At 50.8% G+C, this 14,283-nt stretch overlaps 1 protein-coding gene across 1 annotated transcript in view; it reads right to left on the minus strand.

Annotated features, from left to right (window-relative positions):
• Window positions 1-4,474: 4,474 nt before the first annotated feature.
• The window catches only part of LOC128338550 (Golgi integral membrane protein 4-like), a 32,945-nt gene continuing 23,136 nt past the window's right edge, over window positions 4,475-14,283 (minus strand). Inside the window, exons 10-15 of the mRNA XM_053281168.1 lie at window positions 13,390-13,547; window positions 11,206-11,402; window positions 9,234-9,301; window positions 8,719-8,868; window positions 7,018-7,089; window positions 4,475-5,015 (exon numbers count right to left, since the gene is read on the minus strand). Coding sequence (XP_053137143.1) covers window positions 4,914-5,015; window positions 7,018-7,089; window positions 8,719-8,868; window positions 9,234-9,301; window positions 11,206-11,402; window positions 13,390-13,547 — 747 coding nt within the window. The 3' untranslated portion in view covers window positions 4,475-4,913. The remainder of the gene's footprint in view (window positions 5,016-7,017; window positions 7,090-8,718; window positions 8,869-9,233; window positions 9,302-11,205; window positions 11,403-13,389; window positions 13,548-14,283) is intronic.

Raw genomic sequence — 14,283 nt, forward strand, 5'->3', positions numbered from 1 at the left:
CTTCTCTCCTCTGCTCCTCCTCCTCTCCCCCTCCTCTCCCCTCTCCTCCTCCTCTGCTCCTCCTCCGCTCCTCCTCCTCTCCTCTGCTCTCCTCTGCTCCTCTCCTCTCCTCCTCCTCTACTCCTCTCCTCTGCTCCTCCTCCTCTCCTCTCCTCCTCCTCCCCTCCTCCTCCTCCTCTGCCTGCAGAAGGTCCCATGATCAGTCCCCGGCAGCATCTCCGAGTAAGTCTGGGAAAGACCCCAGACTGGGATGTTAAAGAGCTGCTGCCAGTCAGTGTTGACAATACCAAACTAAGTGGACCAAGGCCTGACTCAGTTTGGCAGCTTTGTATTGGCACCAGGAGCATCTGTTGCTCAGGAGTAGGCTGTGTACTTTGTACGCAAAAGGTCCCAGGTTCAACCCCTGGCAGCACTTCCAGGTAAGGGGAAAGGGGAATTACCAGTATTTCCAGGCAAAGGTAAATACTCCTGCCTGAAACCCTGGAGGGCTGCTGCCCGTCAAGGCTGGCAATATGGAGCTAGATGGACCAAAGGTCTGACTCCAAAGGCAGCTGCATATGTGCATGCCTAGCTCAGTAGTAGAGTGTTTGCATGTGGAAGGTCCCAAGTTCAATCCCTGGCAGGCTCTCCAAATAGGGCTGGGAAAGACCATTGTCTAATACCTCGGGGAGCTGCTGCCAGTCAGTGCAGGCAATATGAAGCTAGGTGGACCAGCCCTATGCATAGCTGAGTGGACAAGCATCTGTTTTGCATACAGCAGATCCCAGGTTCAATCCCTGGCAGCATCTCCAGGTAGGACTGGAAGAGACCCTTGCCTGTAACCATGGAGGGCTGCTGCCAATCAGTGCTGGTAATAGAGGGACCAATCGTCTGACTCTGTTTGGCAGCTTTATAAGTTCATCAGGAGCATCCACAGCTCATTGGTGGAGCCTCTGCTTTGCACGCAGAAAGTCCCAGCTTCAACCCCTGGCTGAAATCTTGATGAGCTGCTGTCAGTCAGTGTTGACAGTACTGAGCTGGACGGACCAGCAGCCAGACTCAGTAGGCAGCATCCATATCTCGATGGGTGTAGCGACTGCTTGCGTGCCGAAGGTCCCAGGTTCAGTCTCTGGCAACATCTCCGGCCCGAAGTGCTAGAAAAGAAACCTAGAGAGAAATGCCCGCCAGAGTAGACAGTATTGCTGCGTTTCAACCGGTGATTAGATTTGGTGTCTGACTGATGGTGCAAAGTAGATCGATCCTCGCCTTGGATTTGCGTGTGTCTTTTCTAACAAATGGACCCACTCTCGAAATTGCCGGCTGGCCCTGCTTTCAACCTCAAAGGAACCCCTGAGTCAGAGAAGAGCTCCTGAGTAAGCCACACAGACCAATTTTATTTGGAAATGATGCTGTCAAATGTCAAACCTGTAATTTCAGATAAGGTGGCAAAATTCAGTTTGGGGCATCAAAGCGCCGTAAAGACTGTATTAGTAATCTGAACAGTTTGTAATTTTGTAAATTTTGGAATTTTCTTGAGTTTTGTGATTAATGTTATTGATTGTTATCCATTGTTAATCTGGTCTGTGACCGTAATAAACTAAACTCCTGAGTAAGGTTGTGCTTATGACTTTTTAGTCCTTCCCCTCCAGGCACGAGAAAGCTAATCAGATTGCTGTGACAGTTCCATCCCATTTTTAGAAAAAAGATGCTGCAGCTGATATCTTAAGAAGGGACAGCCATAAAAACAGATCGGGGATAATGGGCAAAGCTCAGAGCAAAACAGAACACTAGTCCTGATAGGATGCAACTTCTCTCCCTTTGTTAGAGAAGACTGAATAAATTTTCTCAATATTCTTTGTCAGGGTCAAGGATCTCAGCTAGGGTGTGTTCCTCTGCTGGAAACATAGGAAGCTGCCAAACTGAGCCAGACCACTGCACCATCTAGCTCAGTATTGTCAGCACAAGCTGGCAGCAGCATCTCCGAGGCTTCGGGCAGGAGTCTCTCCAAGCCCTGGTGCCGCCAGGAACTGAACCTGGGAGTTTCTGAATGCAAAGCAGGAACTTTGCCACTGTGACTGAGCTCTGGATGTTCCTGATGAACATCTGCAGCTGCCAAACGGAGCCAGACCATTGCTCCAGCAAGCTCAGTACTGCCTGCACTGACTGGCAGCGGCTTCCCAAGGTTTCAGAAAGGGCATATCCCCCAATTCTGCCTCTCATATTCCGGAGAGGGTGTGCAACTCATGAGGCTAGCTGTTTATTGGGGGCTGAGTGCAAGGAGCAAAGACGACTGGGTCTTTTAGGGTGCTCTTGTGGTAGCCAGCATGACTGGTCCCCTTAGCTAAGCAGGGTCCCTCCTGGTTGCATTTGAATGGGAGACTAGAAGTGTGAGCACTGTCAGAGATTTCCCTCAGGGGATGGAGCCGCTCTGGGAAGAGCATCTAGGCTCCAAGTTCCCTCCCTGGCAGCATCTCCAAGATCGGGCTGAGAGAGACTCCTGCCTGCAACCTTGGAGAAGCCGCTGCCAGTCTGTGCAGACAATCCTGAGCTAGACGGACCAAGGGTCTGACTCAGTATATGGCAGCTTCCTATGTCCCTATGTCCCAGTCTGTGCCAGACTGGTGTGAAACGGCCCCATCTTGGTAACCCAGACGCGAATCGGGGATGCTTTTTGACTGCTGCGTGGCCAGGCAGATGAATTAGCTCCTGAGTAATGAGTGGAGAAGGAGGCTATATATAGCAGGCCGCCAGGCCCTGGGATGCATTTAAATCAAGCCGTTTTTTTTGTGTTTTTTTTTGGGAAGAGGAGAAGAGCAGTGGTCTCTCTGTTAACTGTTTCACTGCCGGGGAGTTTCTCGTCTTCCCTATTGCTTAAGGAAGCAATTAGTGCTGGATGCCCAGCCTTCAGCGTCAAGCCAAACACCTCTCCTGGCATGGAAAGGAATACAGATGCCTTTCATCAGCAGGCAATATCATGCTCTTGGATTGGCGAGGCCCAGAATAAATGCATGCTAGTTGCTGGATCTTCCAGACGATGAGGAACAGAAGAACAGCCCTGCAGGATCAAGCCCAAGGAGGCCCATCCAGTCCAGCATCCTGTTTCGCACAGTGGCCCACCAGATGCCTCTGAGAAGCCCACCGGCAAGAGGTGAGGGCATGCCCTCTCTCCGGCTCTTGCTCCCCTGCAACGGGGACTCAGAGGCATCCTGCCTCTGCAGCTGGAGGTGGCCTATAGCCCTCCGACTAGTAGCCGTCGATAGACTTGGTCCTCCGTGAATTTATCTAAGCCATCTAGGCTGGTGGCTGTCGCTCTCGCCACATCTTGTGGCCGAGAATTCCGCAGGTGAATGATGTGTCATGTGACAAAGTACTTTCTTTGGCTGGTCGGGAATTTCTTTGGAAATCAGGCCGTTCCGTGGGATGGCCCCTGGTTCTAGCGTTCTGTGAGAGGGAGAAGGATTTCCCCCTATCCACTTTCTCCACCCCATGCATGATTTTAGAGACCTCGATCATGTGGAGATGCTGCCAGGGATTGAACCTGGGACCTTCTGCAAGGCAAAGCAGATGCTCTGCCACTGAGCTCTGGATGCACTTGTGATATTTCAAGTAATTTGGCATTATTCTGTGCAGCAGCTTGCAAAACCAGCAGAATGTGTGTCAGTCACAACTTTAGTCAATTACACTCTGGCTAACTTGAATGTTAGTAGATACACCCAATGTTTGTTATGTTTTGCATAATTCCTTGTTTTGCTGTGATTGTTATTGCTGCTGGTGGTTTTTTTATAGAGATTATTCACCATATGATGTTGGTCGTTTGACCATAAGAGAGATTCGATTCGATGTGGATGTACCCGATGGACATATGAAGCTGCCATTTACTGAGTCAGGCCCTTGGTCCATCTCTCTTAGTATTGTCTGCACTGACCGGCAGCGTTTCTCCAACGTCTCAGGCAGGAGTCTTTCCCAGCCCTACCTGGAGCTGCTGCCAGGGATTGAACTGGGGACCTTCCTCATGTAAAGCAGATGCTATCCCACTGAGGTATGGATGCACCTATATTGCATTGAGGTATGAAGCTGCCTACTGAGTCAGGCCCGTGGTCCCTCTAGCTCAGGATTGTCAACACTGACAGGCAGCAGCTCTCCAGGTTTTCAGGCAGGAGTCTTTCCCAGCCCTACCTGCAGATGCCAGATATTCTTTCTCTCCCTTTGGCACTCCTGAAGTCCTGCACAGTGGTGTAAGAATGCAAGATATAATTTTGCCCCCTGCTCCCCAGAAGACCTAAACATTCTGCACCCCGCGCTGAAAATCTGTGGTCCGAATAGCAAGTTGGCGCTAAATTTCTGGTCTGATGGTCAAGTCCTGGCCCCATCACCCCCTGCTGCTTACTGAGTCAGGCCTTTGGTCCCTCCCGCTCAGTACTGTCTACACTGACTGGCAGCAGTTCCTCAATGGCTCTCCCCACCACGGACAAACCAGACGATGCTATAAAGAGAGTTCATTACCAAAAAAGACTCTTTTATATATATAATATATATATAAAGATGAGCAGACCTAAAGAGCAGTTGTGCAAGTCCAAGCCCATAGAAAGAGGATAACTCTAGTAGCCCGGGACGAACAGCATCAACCGTCTCGCCATGGCCCCAATCTTTTAAAAATAAAAATAATTCTGAAACGATGGAGGGAGGGGGGAATCCTTCCAAGAAATCTTGGTTTTTCAGAGCCCCGGTTTCCAAAGAAACGTCCTGATGTTCGGAGGTTTTCAGCCTCCCTGGGACGCATGGGCTGATCAGTGTGGCTGCTGAACGCCTGGAAGCTCGGATCAGGCCTGTCTCCTCTTGAGCAAAGAATCCCACTTCTTTGCAACCGTCTCTGGGCCCGATCCTCTTCCTCTGCCCAGGTGCTTCACCGATCTCCCACCAGGCCCCCCAAAGCGTCAGTAGTAATAGTCTTTCTTGCCATCTCCTTCAGCATGGCCTTTCGGTCCCCGGACCAGCTCCAGGTCGTCGGCGTCGTCCACCTCGCCGCCGTGATCTTCCTGTGACCATGGAGGGAAGGAACCAAGACTTGAGACCCCCTCCAAGTGGGGAAACGCTTCAAAGCTTAACATGATTGGAGATCCCCGGCACAGACACAAGAGACTCCCCGCATATAGAACATTAGCACACAAAGGGAAGGTTAGACTCCGAGGCTTCTCCTGACGTGCTAGTTTTCCCGATACGGGGAGGGATTTTCGTGGGAGAGAACCCTGAAACATGCAACCCACCCCACTGGTATACTGAAGCAACTGTGGTGTCAGTAGGACTGTAGAGCTGTGCCTTCGAGTCGGTGTCGATGGTCGACCTCGACACGAAGTCGACACCGACACGAAGGCACGACTTTACACTGTGTGTTTTCGAGTCGGTGCCGTCTCCTGGCGACCACAGAGCCCTGTAGTTGTCTTTGATGGAATACAGGAGGGATTGACCATTGCCTTCTCCCGCACAGTATGAGACGATGATGCCTTTCAGCACCTCCTTATATCGCTGCTGCCCGATAGCGGTGTTTCCCGTAGTCTGGGAAACAGACCAGCAGGGATTCAAACCGGCCACCTCTTGCTCCCCAGGCAAGTTACTTTCCCCGCTGCACCATTAGGTGCCCTAGTAGGACTGTGCCACACACATGTTCTGAACTCGTAGACGGGCTATTCATTTTCAAAGCAGTGATCTTCTATGCCGAGTCAGACCCTTGGTCCATCTAGCTCAGTACTGTCTACACGGACTGGCAGCGTCCAAGGTTGCAGGCAGGAGTCTCTCTCAGCCCTATCTTGGAGATGCTGCCAGGGAGCTCAATACTGCCTACTCTGACTGGCAGCAGCTCTTCAAGATTTCAAGTAGGGGCCTCTCCCAGCCCTACCTGGAGATGCTGCCAGGGATGGAACCTGGGACCTTCTGCATGCAAAGCAGATGCTCTTCCACTGATCTCCGGCCTCATCCCCTCTTTGGACCCAGACGAGGCTCACCAAATGTCAAACAAGTCCTCTCTCCCTTCCACCCCAATTAGCCTGCCCAGCTAATGAGTTGAGGCAGATCTCTGACCTACTTTCCCCAAATGCGCCCCCCCCTCTGCTGTCCCCAAGCAGGTAAATCCCACTCTCCTCTCCCAGTCGAAGGCACTTAAAAGGGCTTTAACATTTAATGCTTTCCAACACAGACACCTGTACTCTTTCTCTGCTCTTCCCCAAAACGGACCAAAGCAACACAAGATAGATCAGAATGAGGTCATCATTCAGTGGCAGAGCGTTGAAGGCCCCAGTTTGATCCCTGGTGGCATCTCCAGGTAGGGCTGGGAAAGACTCCGGCCTGAGAGCTGCTGCCAGTCAGTGTAGACAACCCTGAGCTGGGTGGACCCACGGTCGGACTCCGTAAGGCAGCCTCTTTCTGTGGGCCTGGCTCACAGGACTCTTAAGTGGCTGGTCTTTCCTTGCAAGCGTGGGATGCAGGAATTTCCCACCCCCTCTCTTTATTAGCATCTCAACTCAGACTAGCTCTTTCCCCCTTGCACTTTGGAAGCACAAATTACAGACTAAAGAACACAATCAGGGCATTGTCAGCACTTGAGAAGGTCCAGCAGGCTGTGCTAAAGGGGTGGCTGCCAGCCCTGTTCGCCATCAAACCCCCTGCCGGTCCGAGCATAATTGGTACTCAAGCCACTCGGGACTTGCAAGGGCACCGATTCACTTCATTTGAGGACAGGAGGGTTTCCGTTTCCTTCTGCCCAACCACTCCCCTTCCCACATCTTTGCCTCCTGGCCCATAGGTGGAGAGCTGGTTTTGCGGTAGCAAGCACGAATCATCCATTTTGCTAAGCAGGGTTGCCCTTGGTTTGCATTTGGATGGGTGACCACCTGCAAGCACTGTAAGACATTCCCCTTAAGGGACGGGGCCGTATAAATTGCCGTATTTAAATAATTACAGGGCGTGACCAGTATTTTTTTTGCTGGAAAACACGCTCACAGAATAGCCCACTGGGGGGAAAAGAAAAGAACCTGTGTTTCATACAAGATCTTGCTCCTGGTCTTCTTGATAATCCTCCATGAGGTCGCCTGCTGTTTTCTTCTGCCCCACAGCATCCTGGGAAGAAAAACCACAAAGGAGCAGGGGAAGACTCAAAGCCGTGATCTCTCATCACGCAGAAGCAGAGAGTCTTGGGAAATAAGAATCGGGGGAAATCGCCGATTTCGCTTCATGGGAGTCAAGGCTGAGCGGCAGAACTCCTTCCACAAGGATAATAAGATGTGTATTCTTGCTTTTCTGTGTGTGTTTTTTAAAGGTTCTGAATCTCTCCCAGCAACAGGACTACTTAAAAAAATATGCTGTAAGCATCTTGATAAAATTTTTGGTTAAAATATTGGATGGAAATAATATCCAGGAATAGCTTTGGTGCTGGGAACCCTAGGAATCTGAAAATGTGTGTGAGAATTCCACACAGTCTTTGCATCCGAATCAGACTCACATTCTGACCGTCTCAGGCGACGGACGGTCATCATGATTTTTGGCAACGTCTATCCCCATAGAGGTGGGGAAGAGGTGATGGCATTGTTACACTTACCGCTTTCTGGGGGTCATCACCCCCTTTTTTATCCCTACCCCCAAACGATTAGCGTAAAATTGCAGTCATTTTTGCACCGAGGAAAGGGTAGAGTAACAACGAACACACTGTTGTACTCTCTTCGTGGAGAAATCTATGAAGGACATGGAAACCCCTGCCAATTTTCATCTCCACTCCTCTGACCACATCGATAAAATCTTCTAGCAGTTTTGTGTTTTTATGACTTTTAAAAGCTTTTCAGACACCACTGCAAGATTGGCCACTGCAGGCCCGAGGGTCAGGACAATCGAAGGTTAAGAACACACCGAAAGATGAAAGTCTTGTAACATGATCACCTCTTTTCCACCTCTAGGAGTGCAGATCTTACACACACACACACACACACACACACACACACACACACACACACACACACACACACGATGAATGGTATTAAAGTAGAAGCAAAATAGCACTTGCCGAATCGAAACTGACTCGCTGAATCGAAACCGACTCGCCGAATCGAAACTGACTCGCCGAATTGAAAGCTCTGAGCCAAGAGCATCCCAAACCTCCAGGATTATGATGATTTTTTTTTTGCTCAGAGCGCATCGCATGGCTGTGAGCGGCCCGTAATATGCACACATGCTCACAACACCAACCTACCAATTTTCATTTTAGATTTTGACAGGGAAAGTGCTGCCTTGGAAGCGAGTGTCATGGAGAAGGCTAGAGAACCTGTCAAAACAAACGGGGGTTTCTCCGTTTATCCTGTGGAGAATTGTCGGGAGGCAGGGAGGCAGAGATAGGTGGCTCAGAATGGGGTGGTCAGCGGGTATACAGGGCAGAGAACCCCACTGATTCATCCTGGGTACTGATCCAGCTGCAGAAATTATACCCTCTGGCCATTTTTCAAGGGATTTGAAAACACAACCACTATTTGTCGTTCCAATTTATTGTTAAATTTGTATACCGCCTTTCATGAAAACAATCCCAAGGCGCTTGGGATTATAATTGTAATTAATATTATAAGGCCTTTATACAAATCTATGGAATGGTCACATTTGGGATCCTGTGTACCGTTCCGGTCACCACGTCTCACAAAGGATATTATAGAACTGGGAAAGGTGAAGAAGGCATGCAAAGCCCACCGTGCAAAGTTGATCACTTACCTTCTGGATCTCCTCCTTGGTCACATCCTTCACTGGCCCGTGGGTTTGGGCTTTCTCTTCAAAGTCTGGCCTCTCCAGCTCTGCCTCCTCAAACTCGTCTTCCCCTTGGTTGTTTGGGTCCTGGGCGGGGTCGGCAGCATCATCCGGTACCTAGGCAGGAGCAAGGAGATGGTGACATCTATATAGTGTCCAGGGCCAAGGGGCATCCTGTTCTATTTTATTTATTTACTTACTTACTTGTATTTCCATACCGCCTGATTTAGACATCTCCAGGTGGTATGAATGCAGGGTGTTCTCAAACGTGGCTCCCCAGATGCTGTTGGACTACAACTCCCATTACCCCCTGCCACAGTGGCAGGGGGTGATGGGATTTGTAGTCCAACAGCTTCTGGGAGACCAAAGCATGAGTGACTGAGGTCAGGTCCAACTTCAAGTAGGGGTCTCAGCGGGCGCACCCGCCGTAGCCGGTAAAAGGCACTTCTGCACACCACCGCCACCCGTGCCCCTTCTCTTACCATCAGTTCCTGGATGGCTCCTTCTTTCCCAGGGTGCAAACTGTCTTCCCTCTCAATCATGCCAGCATCTGAACAATAACAACGACAAATATTGTAATTGTAATTTTATTTACGGTCATTAGACCAAGCCGAGCAACAAATACACACACACACACACACACACACACACACACACAGAGACACTGCTCTAGATGCTGTGCGAACTGAAAAGCGGGATCAAAATACTTTGAATAAATAAAGCTGTCCCACATGTGATTTTCTGTTCGACTGTAGGGGATGGTCCCAAGTTCAATCCCCCGGCAGCGTCTCCAAGTAGGGCCGGGAGAGACTCCCGAGCCTGGAACTTTGGAGAGATGCTGCCAGTCAGCGTTGGCAATCCTAAGCGAGACGGACCAAGGGTCTGACTCAGCGGGCAGCGTTCTATGTGGCTCTAAAAGACGGGTCACAGATTCTGCACGTCAACACTCTCATCCTAAACATAACAGAAGCGTGCCTGTAGATGTTGTTGATGATGATGATGTATTTGATTTGCATACTGCCCTTCCAAATGACCTTCCTTGATGGCGGAGAGGCACATGTGAAGAATATCATGTATGCTTTGGCCCCATTCCCTTTCAGTCCAAGGCGCGATTAGCCCATTCCTAATTGATGTGTTCAGGAAATGGTCCTTTCCTTTGGGGGCTGCAGCAGAGTCCGGGAGTATCCATGGAAACCAACCAGCTGTAGAGCCAGCCAGCCAGGTCTCCGCTTGCAGCCTAGCTGAGCTGGGCGATGGCAGGATACAGGCCCAAACAGCTGCATCCTCTGTTGCCGTGGCAACAGACAGACCGAATTCCTTCAGGCAGGACCGGGCAGTGCAGAGGATCAATGCAGAGCTCCTCAATCAGGGAGTCACTTCCCAGCCTCGGGTCCCTCGGATGTGGTAGGACTACAACTCCCATCGCCCCCTGCCGCAGTGGCTGGAGGATGGTGGGATTTGTGTCTGTTGGGGGACACAAGGTTGGAAACCTCTGTCCTAAGTGGGGGGGGGATGTGGGGGGTGTAGCTTGCTAACGGCAGTGCTTTTCAAGTCCTTTCCTTGCAAGGCAGTTGAAAGAAGCATGGATCTCCACGACCCAAAATATTAGAAGCAATGGAAGCTGCTGAATACTGAGTCAGACCCTTGGTCTGTCTAACTCAGTATTGTCTGCACTGACTGGCAGCGGCTTCTCCAAGGTTTCAGGGAGGAGTTTCCCCCAACTCTTGCTCTATCAGTATTGTCTACACAGGCCTGCTCAACTTCGGCCCCGTCCTCCAGATCTTGGCCTACAACTCCCATGATCCCTGGCTATTGGCCACTGTGGCTGGGGATTGTGGGAATTGAAGTCCGAAAACAGCTGGGGGGCCAAAGCTGAGCACACCTGGCAGCAGTTTCCCAAGGTCTCAGGCCCCACCTGAACCCGGGACATTCTGCCTACAAAGCAGATGCTCCGCTACTGTGCTATGAACGCGTCTGACGAACATCGGAAGCTGCCTACTGAGTCAGGCCCTCGAGTCCCTCTTGTTCAGCATTGCCCACACTGACTGGCAGCAGCTTCTCCGAGGTTTCAGGCAGGCGTCTTCCCCAGTCCTACCTGAAGATGCTGCCAGGGACTGAACCTGGGACCTTCTGCATCCGAAGCAGATGCTCCACCACTAAGGTACAGTCCCATCTCTCCCAGCAGGCAGCGCTCACTGGCAGCCGCCCATCCAAATGCAAGCCAGGGCAGACCCTGCTTAGCAAAGGGGGGAATTCGCACTTGCCACCCCAAGACGGGCTCTTCGTAGTTTATTCTCAAAAGAGTTTTTCATAAAATCATTGTCTCTTTTCCTCCAGAACTTGCCCCGGAAGGGTTTATTGACTTCGACAGCAAGCTCAGCAGCAAGCGGGGAAACTCCTTCTCCTTAACGGACTGGCGGCATCTGGAACTGCCCGCAACAGGGATATACATACCCATTTGAAGCTCTTCGTCATCCAATCCTCTTTTCCCGGCCCCCCACTCGCCTTGCTGCCGCCGCTGGCTGGCTAACCCTTGATCGCGGTCCTGCATTGCTTGTTCGGGTTGGATGCCCAGCTGGAGGCTTTGTGGGAAATGGGGGGCTTGCTCCTCATCCATACGGGCATTTACTTTGTTGACAATGTCTTGCCAGCTGCGGGGAAAGCAAAGAAACAACATCAGGACCGTCCACTAGGGTGTGCTGTTTCCTTTTAACATGGCTGTTAACTGCAGCATCGGAAGCTGCCTGCTGAGTCAGGTCTTTGTTCCAGCTAGTCCAGTCTTGCCTACACTGACTGGCAGCAATGCTGAGTTTTCCAGCTGGAGTCTTTCAGAGCCCTACCTGGAGATGCTGCCGTGGATGGAACCTGGGACCTTCTGCATGCAAACCAGACGCCCTCCCGCTGAGCCATGAATGCTCCTGATGGATATATGAAAGCTGCCTTATACTGAGTCAGACCATTGGTCCAGCTAGTCCAGCGCTGTCTATACTGACTGGCAGCAACTGTCCAAGGTTTCAGGCAGGAGTCTCTCCCGGCCGCACCTGGAGATCCTGCCAGGGATCGAACCTGGGACCTTCTGGTTTCCGGCCCCAAAGGGCTCCCAGTCTGAAGAGAAACACAAGGGAGCCTCCAGCAACAGCCAGCGGGAGGGATGCTGTGCTGGGCTGAATAGGCACCATTGCTCTTGCCCTGGTGATATAGAAGGGTAGGATTCTGGACTGGATGGGCCTTGGCCTGATCCAGCGACGACATGGAAACCCAATGTTCCTGACTATCCTTCCCTGTGTTTGGCCCCTCTCTGGAAAGAGAGAGCTCTGAGAAACATCCTAATTGACTCCTCCTTTCCTGCTGCTTTCAAATTAGCATCTAAACCCAGTAGGGGAAAAGACTCAACAACCAGCAGACCGCAGCTTCCAGCTTCTCAGAGCTTCTCCCACAGAGCACAGCGGATTAGGGATTCATTAGAGGAGAGCCTGAAGGATCCACATTCCTGAGCCACAGCTTAATGCCTCTTAATGAGAAAAGCTGGACCCGTCCGGCTACCAAAAGGTACCAGGTTGGAAGGCTGCACAGAAACGTCTACACTCTTCGCTTCAGCTGGTTGTCGAACGTTGTGATGTTGGTGCCTGTGCCTTCTCCTGCCATTCTTCCCAGCAACCTCTCTCTGTCCCATTTCTCTCTAGGACCTCGAGTGCTCAGTTCTAAAAAAAAAAAAAAAAGGCACATTTCTGAGCAGCTGGAATGTTTATAAGCATTCCGTAGCGCCCACACAGATGAGAAAATGGCCAGTACGGGCTCCTTCCAATGAACTGGCAAAGAGGCACCTTTTAAAGTGGTGGTTCTCTTATATTTAGCGGTGGGGGGGTGGGGAGCAATGATCCCTAGTGGTTATTCCTAGTGTCTACTTTATGTTTCTTGGATGGTGAGTCCTGATGGGCAGGGAATCATCTGATCTGTTTGTTTTTTGTCCCCCCCCCCAAGGAAACAGTGTCGAGAACTTTTGATGAAAAGCAGCATGTAAATATATAAGCGATATAGACATATGAAAGCAGGATCTAAATAAGCAGTGTATTGAGAAGCAGTATATAAAAAGAAATAGAAGTAGAAGCCCATAGTTATGGAGGATCCAAAGCCTGCATTTATGGGATGGAGACTAGGCAAAAAGGGAACAGAATATTCAGATTCCATGCACTTTCTGAATATTCGGAACTTTTATTGGCTCTCCAAATCATCTCTCGCCCTCCCTCCCTCTGCCCCTTTCTCTTTCTCTCCCTTCCCCCCCATGCTGCAATGATGATCATACACATAAACATCCTTAGGCAAGATCTAGAATTTAGCCTCCATTTTTGCCCCATGGAAATAGGGCTGCTGCCCAGCCTGCCCCACCCCACCCCAGCCAGACCAACAAGTGTGTATTTCAGTGCCCCCATTTTCTCCCCCATGTTTGGGTCCCAAACTGGGCAACGCCAACAAGAAAGAGCTCCCGCCTCCATGCTTGAGGGTTTCCTAGAGGCATCTGGCTGTCCACTGTTGGAAACAGGGTGCTGGGCTCGACGGGCCTTTGGTCCCACCCAGCAGGGCTGTTGGTATAAGGGAGATTCCATGACGCCAGCCCAGCAATCTTACAGCAGCACAAACCTCTGCACTAGAGGATCCTGCTTATTTCCTGTGGAGGGCTGTTTATCCAAAGTCTGGGCTTTCTCCGAAGCAGGTGGGAGACCAATGCCATGCATGATTGCTTGAGAGGGTGCATTCTCCTCACTTTCCTCTTTTGTATTCTTGATGGCATTTGGATCCTACAGCGAAAAAGAAGATACATTTTTTTTAAAAAGCAGAAGGTGTCTGTGTGAGGGCTTGTTGCGGCAGCTCTAATGCAGCCATGAGTAGCGATGGAGCCTCAGTGAGAGCGTAGAAGTGAAGACAGGGTTTGGAGAGAGCCGCGATTAACACTGACTGGCAGCGGCTCTCCAAGGTTTCAAGCAGGAGTCTCTCCTAGGCCTAGCTGGAGATGCTGCCAGGGAGTGAACCTGGGACCTTCTGCATGCACACCTTCTGGATGTGCCTGATAAATACATGAAGCTGCCTACTGAGTCCAGCCCTTAGTCCATTTAGCTCAGCATGGACGACTCTGACTGGCTGCAGCTCTCCATGGTTTCAGACAGGAGTCTTTCCCAGCCATACCTGGAGAGTGAACCTCGGACCTTCTGTAGACCTTCTGTAGGCAAAACAGGTGCTCTACCATTGACCTATGGTCTCATCCTGTAAGGGGGATATCTTAGAGCAGACAGTGCTCACGTGAAGTCACCCATCCAAATGCAAACCAAGGTGATCCCTGTTTAGTAGAAGGGACAATTCAGGCTTGCTACCTCAAGATTGGCTCTCCACCTTAGGATCAAGGTAAGTGGGATCAGGTAGAGATGAGGCTAGATTCCAGACCAGAACCCTGCCCTCGTAAGGCTTCTGCTGTCCAGCCAGGGAAAAGAAGCCAAGGAATGGGCAATACGAGATCAGAGTTATTGAAGAGCTCAATCT

This window comes from Hemicordylus capensis, chromosome 16, assembly GCF_027244095.1.
Source record: "Hemicordylus capensis ecotype Gifberg chromosome 16, rHemCap1.1.pri, whole genome shotgun sequence".
Classification (NCBI taxonomy): Eukaryota; Metazoa; Chordata; class Lepidosauria; order Squamata; family Cordylidae; genus Hemicordylus; species Hemicordylus capensis.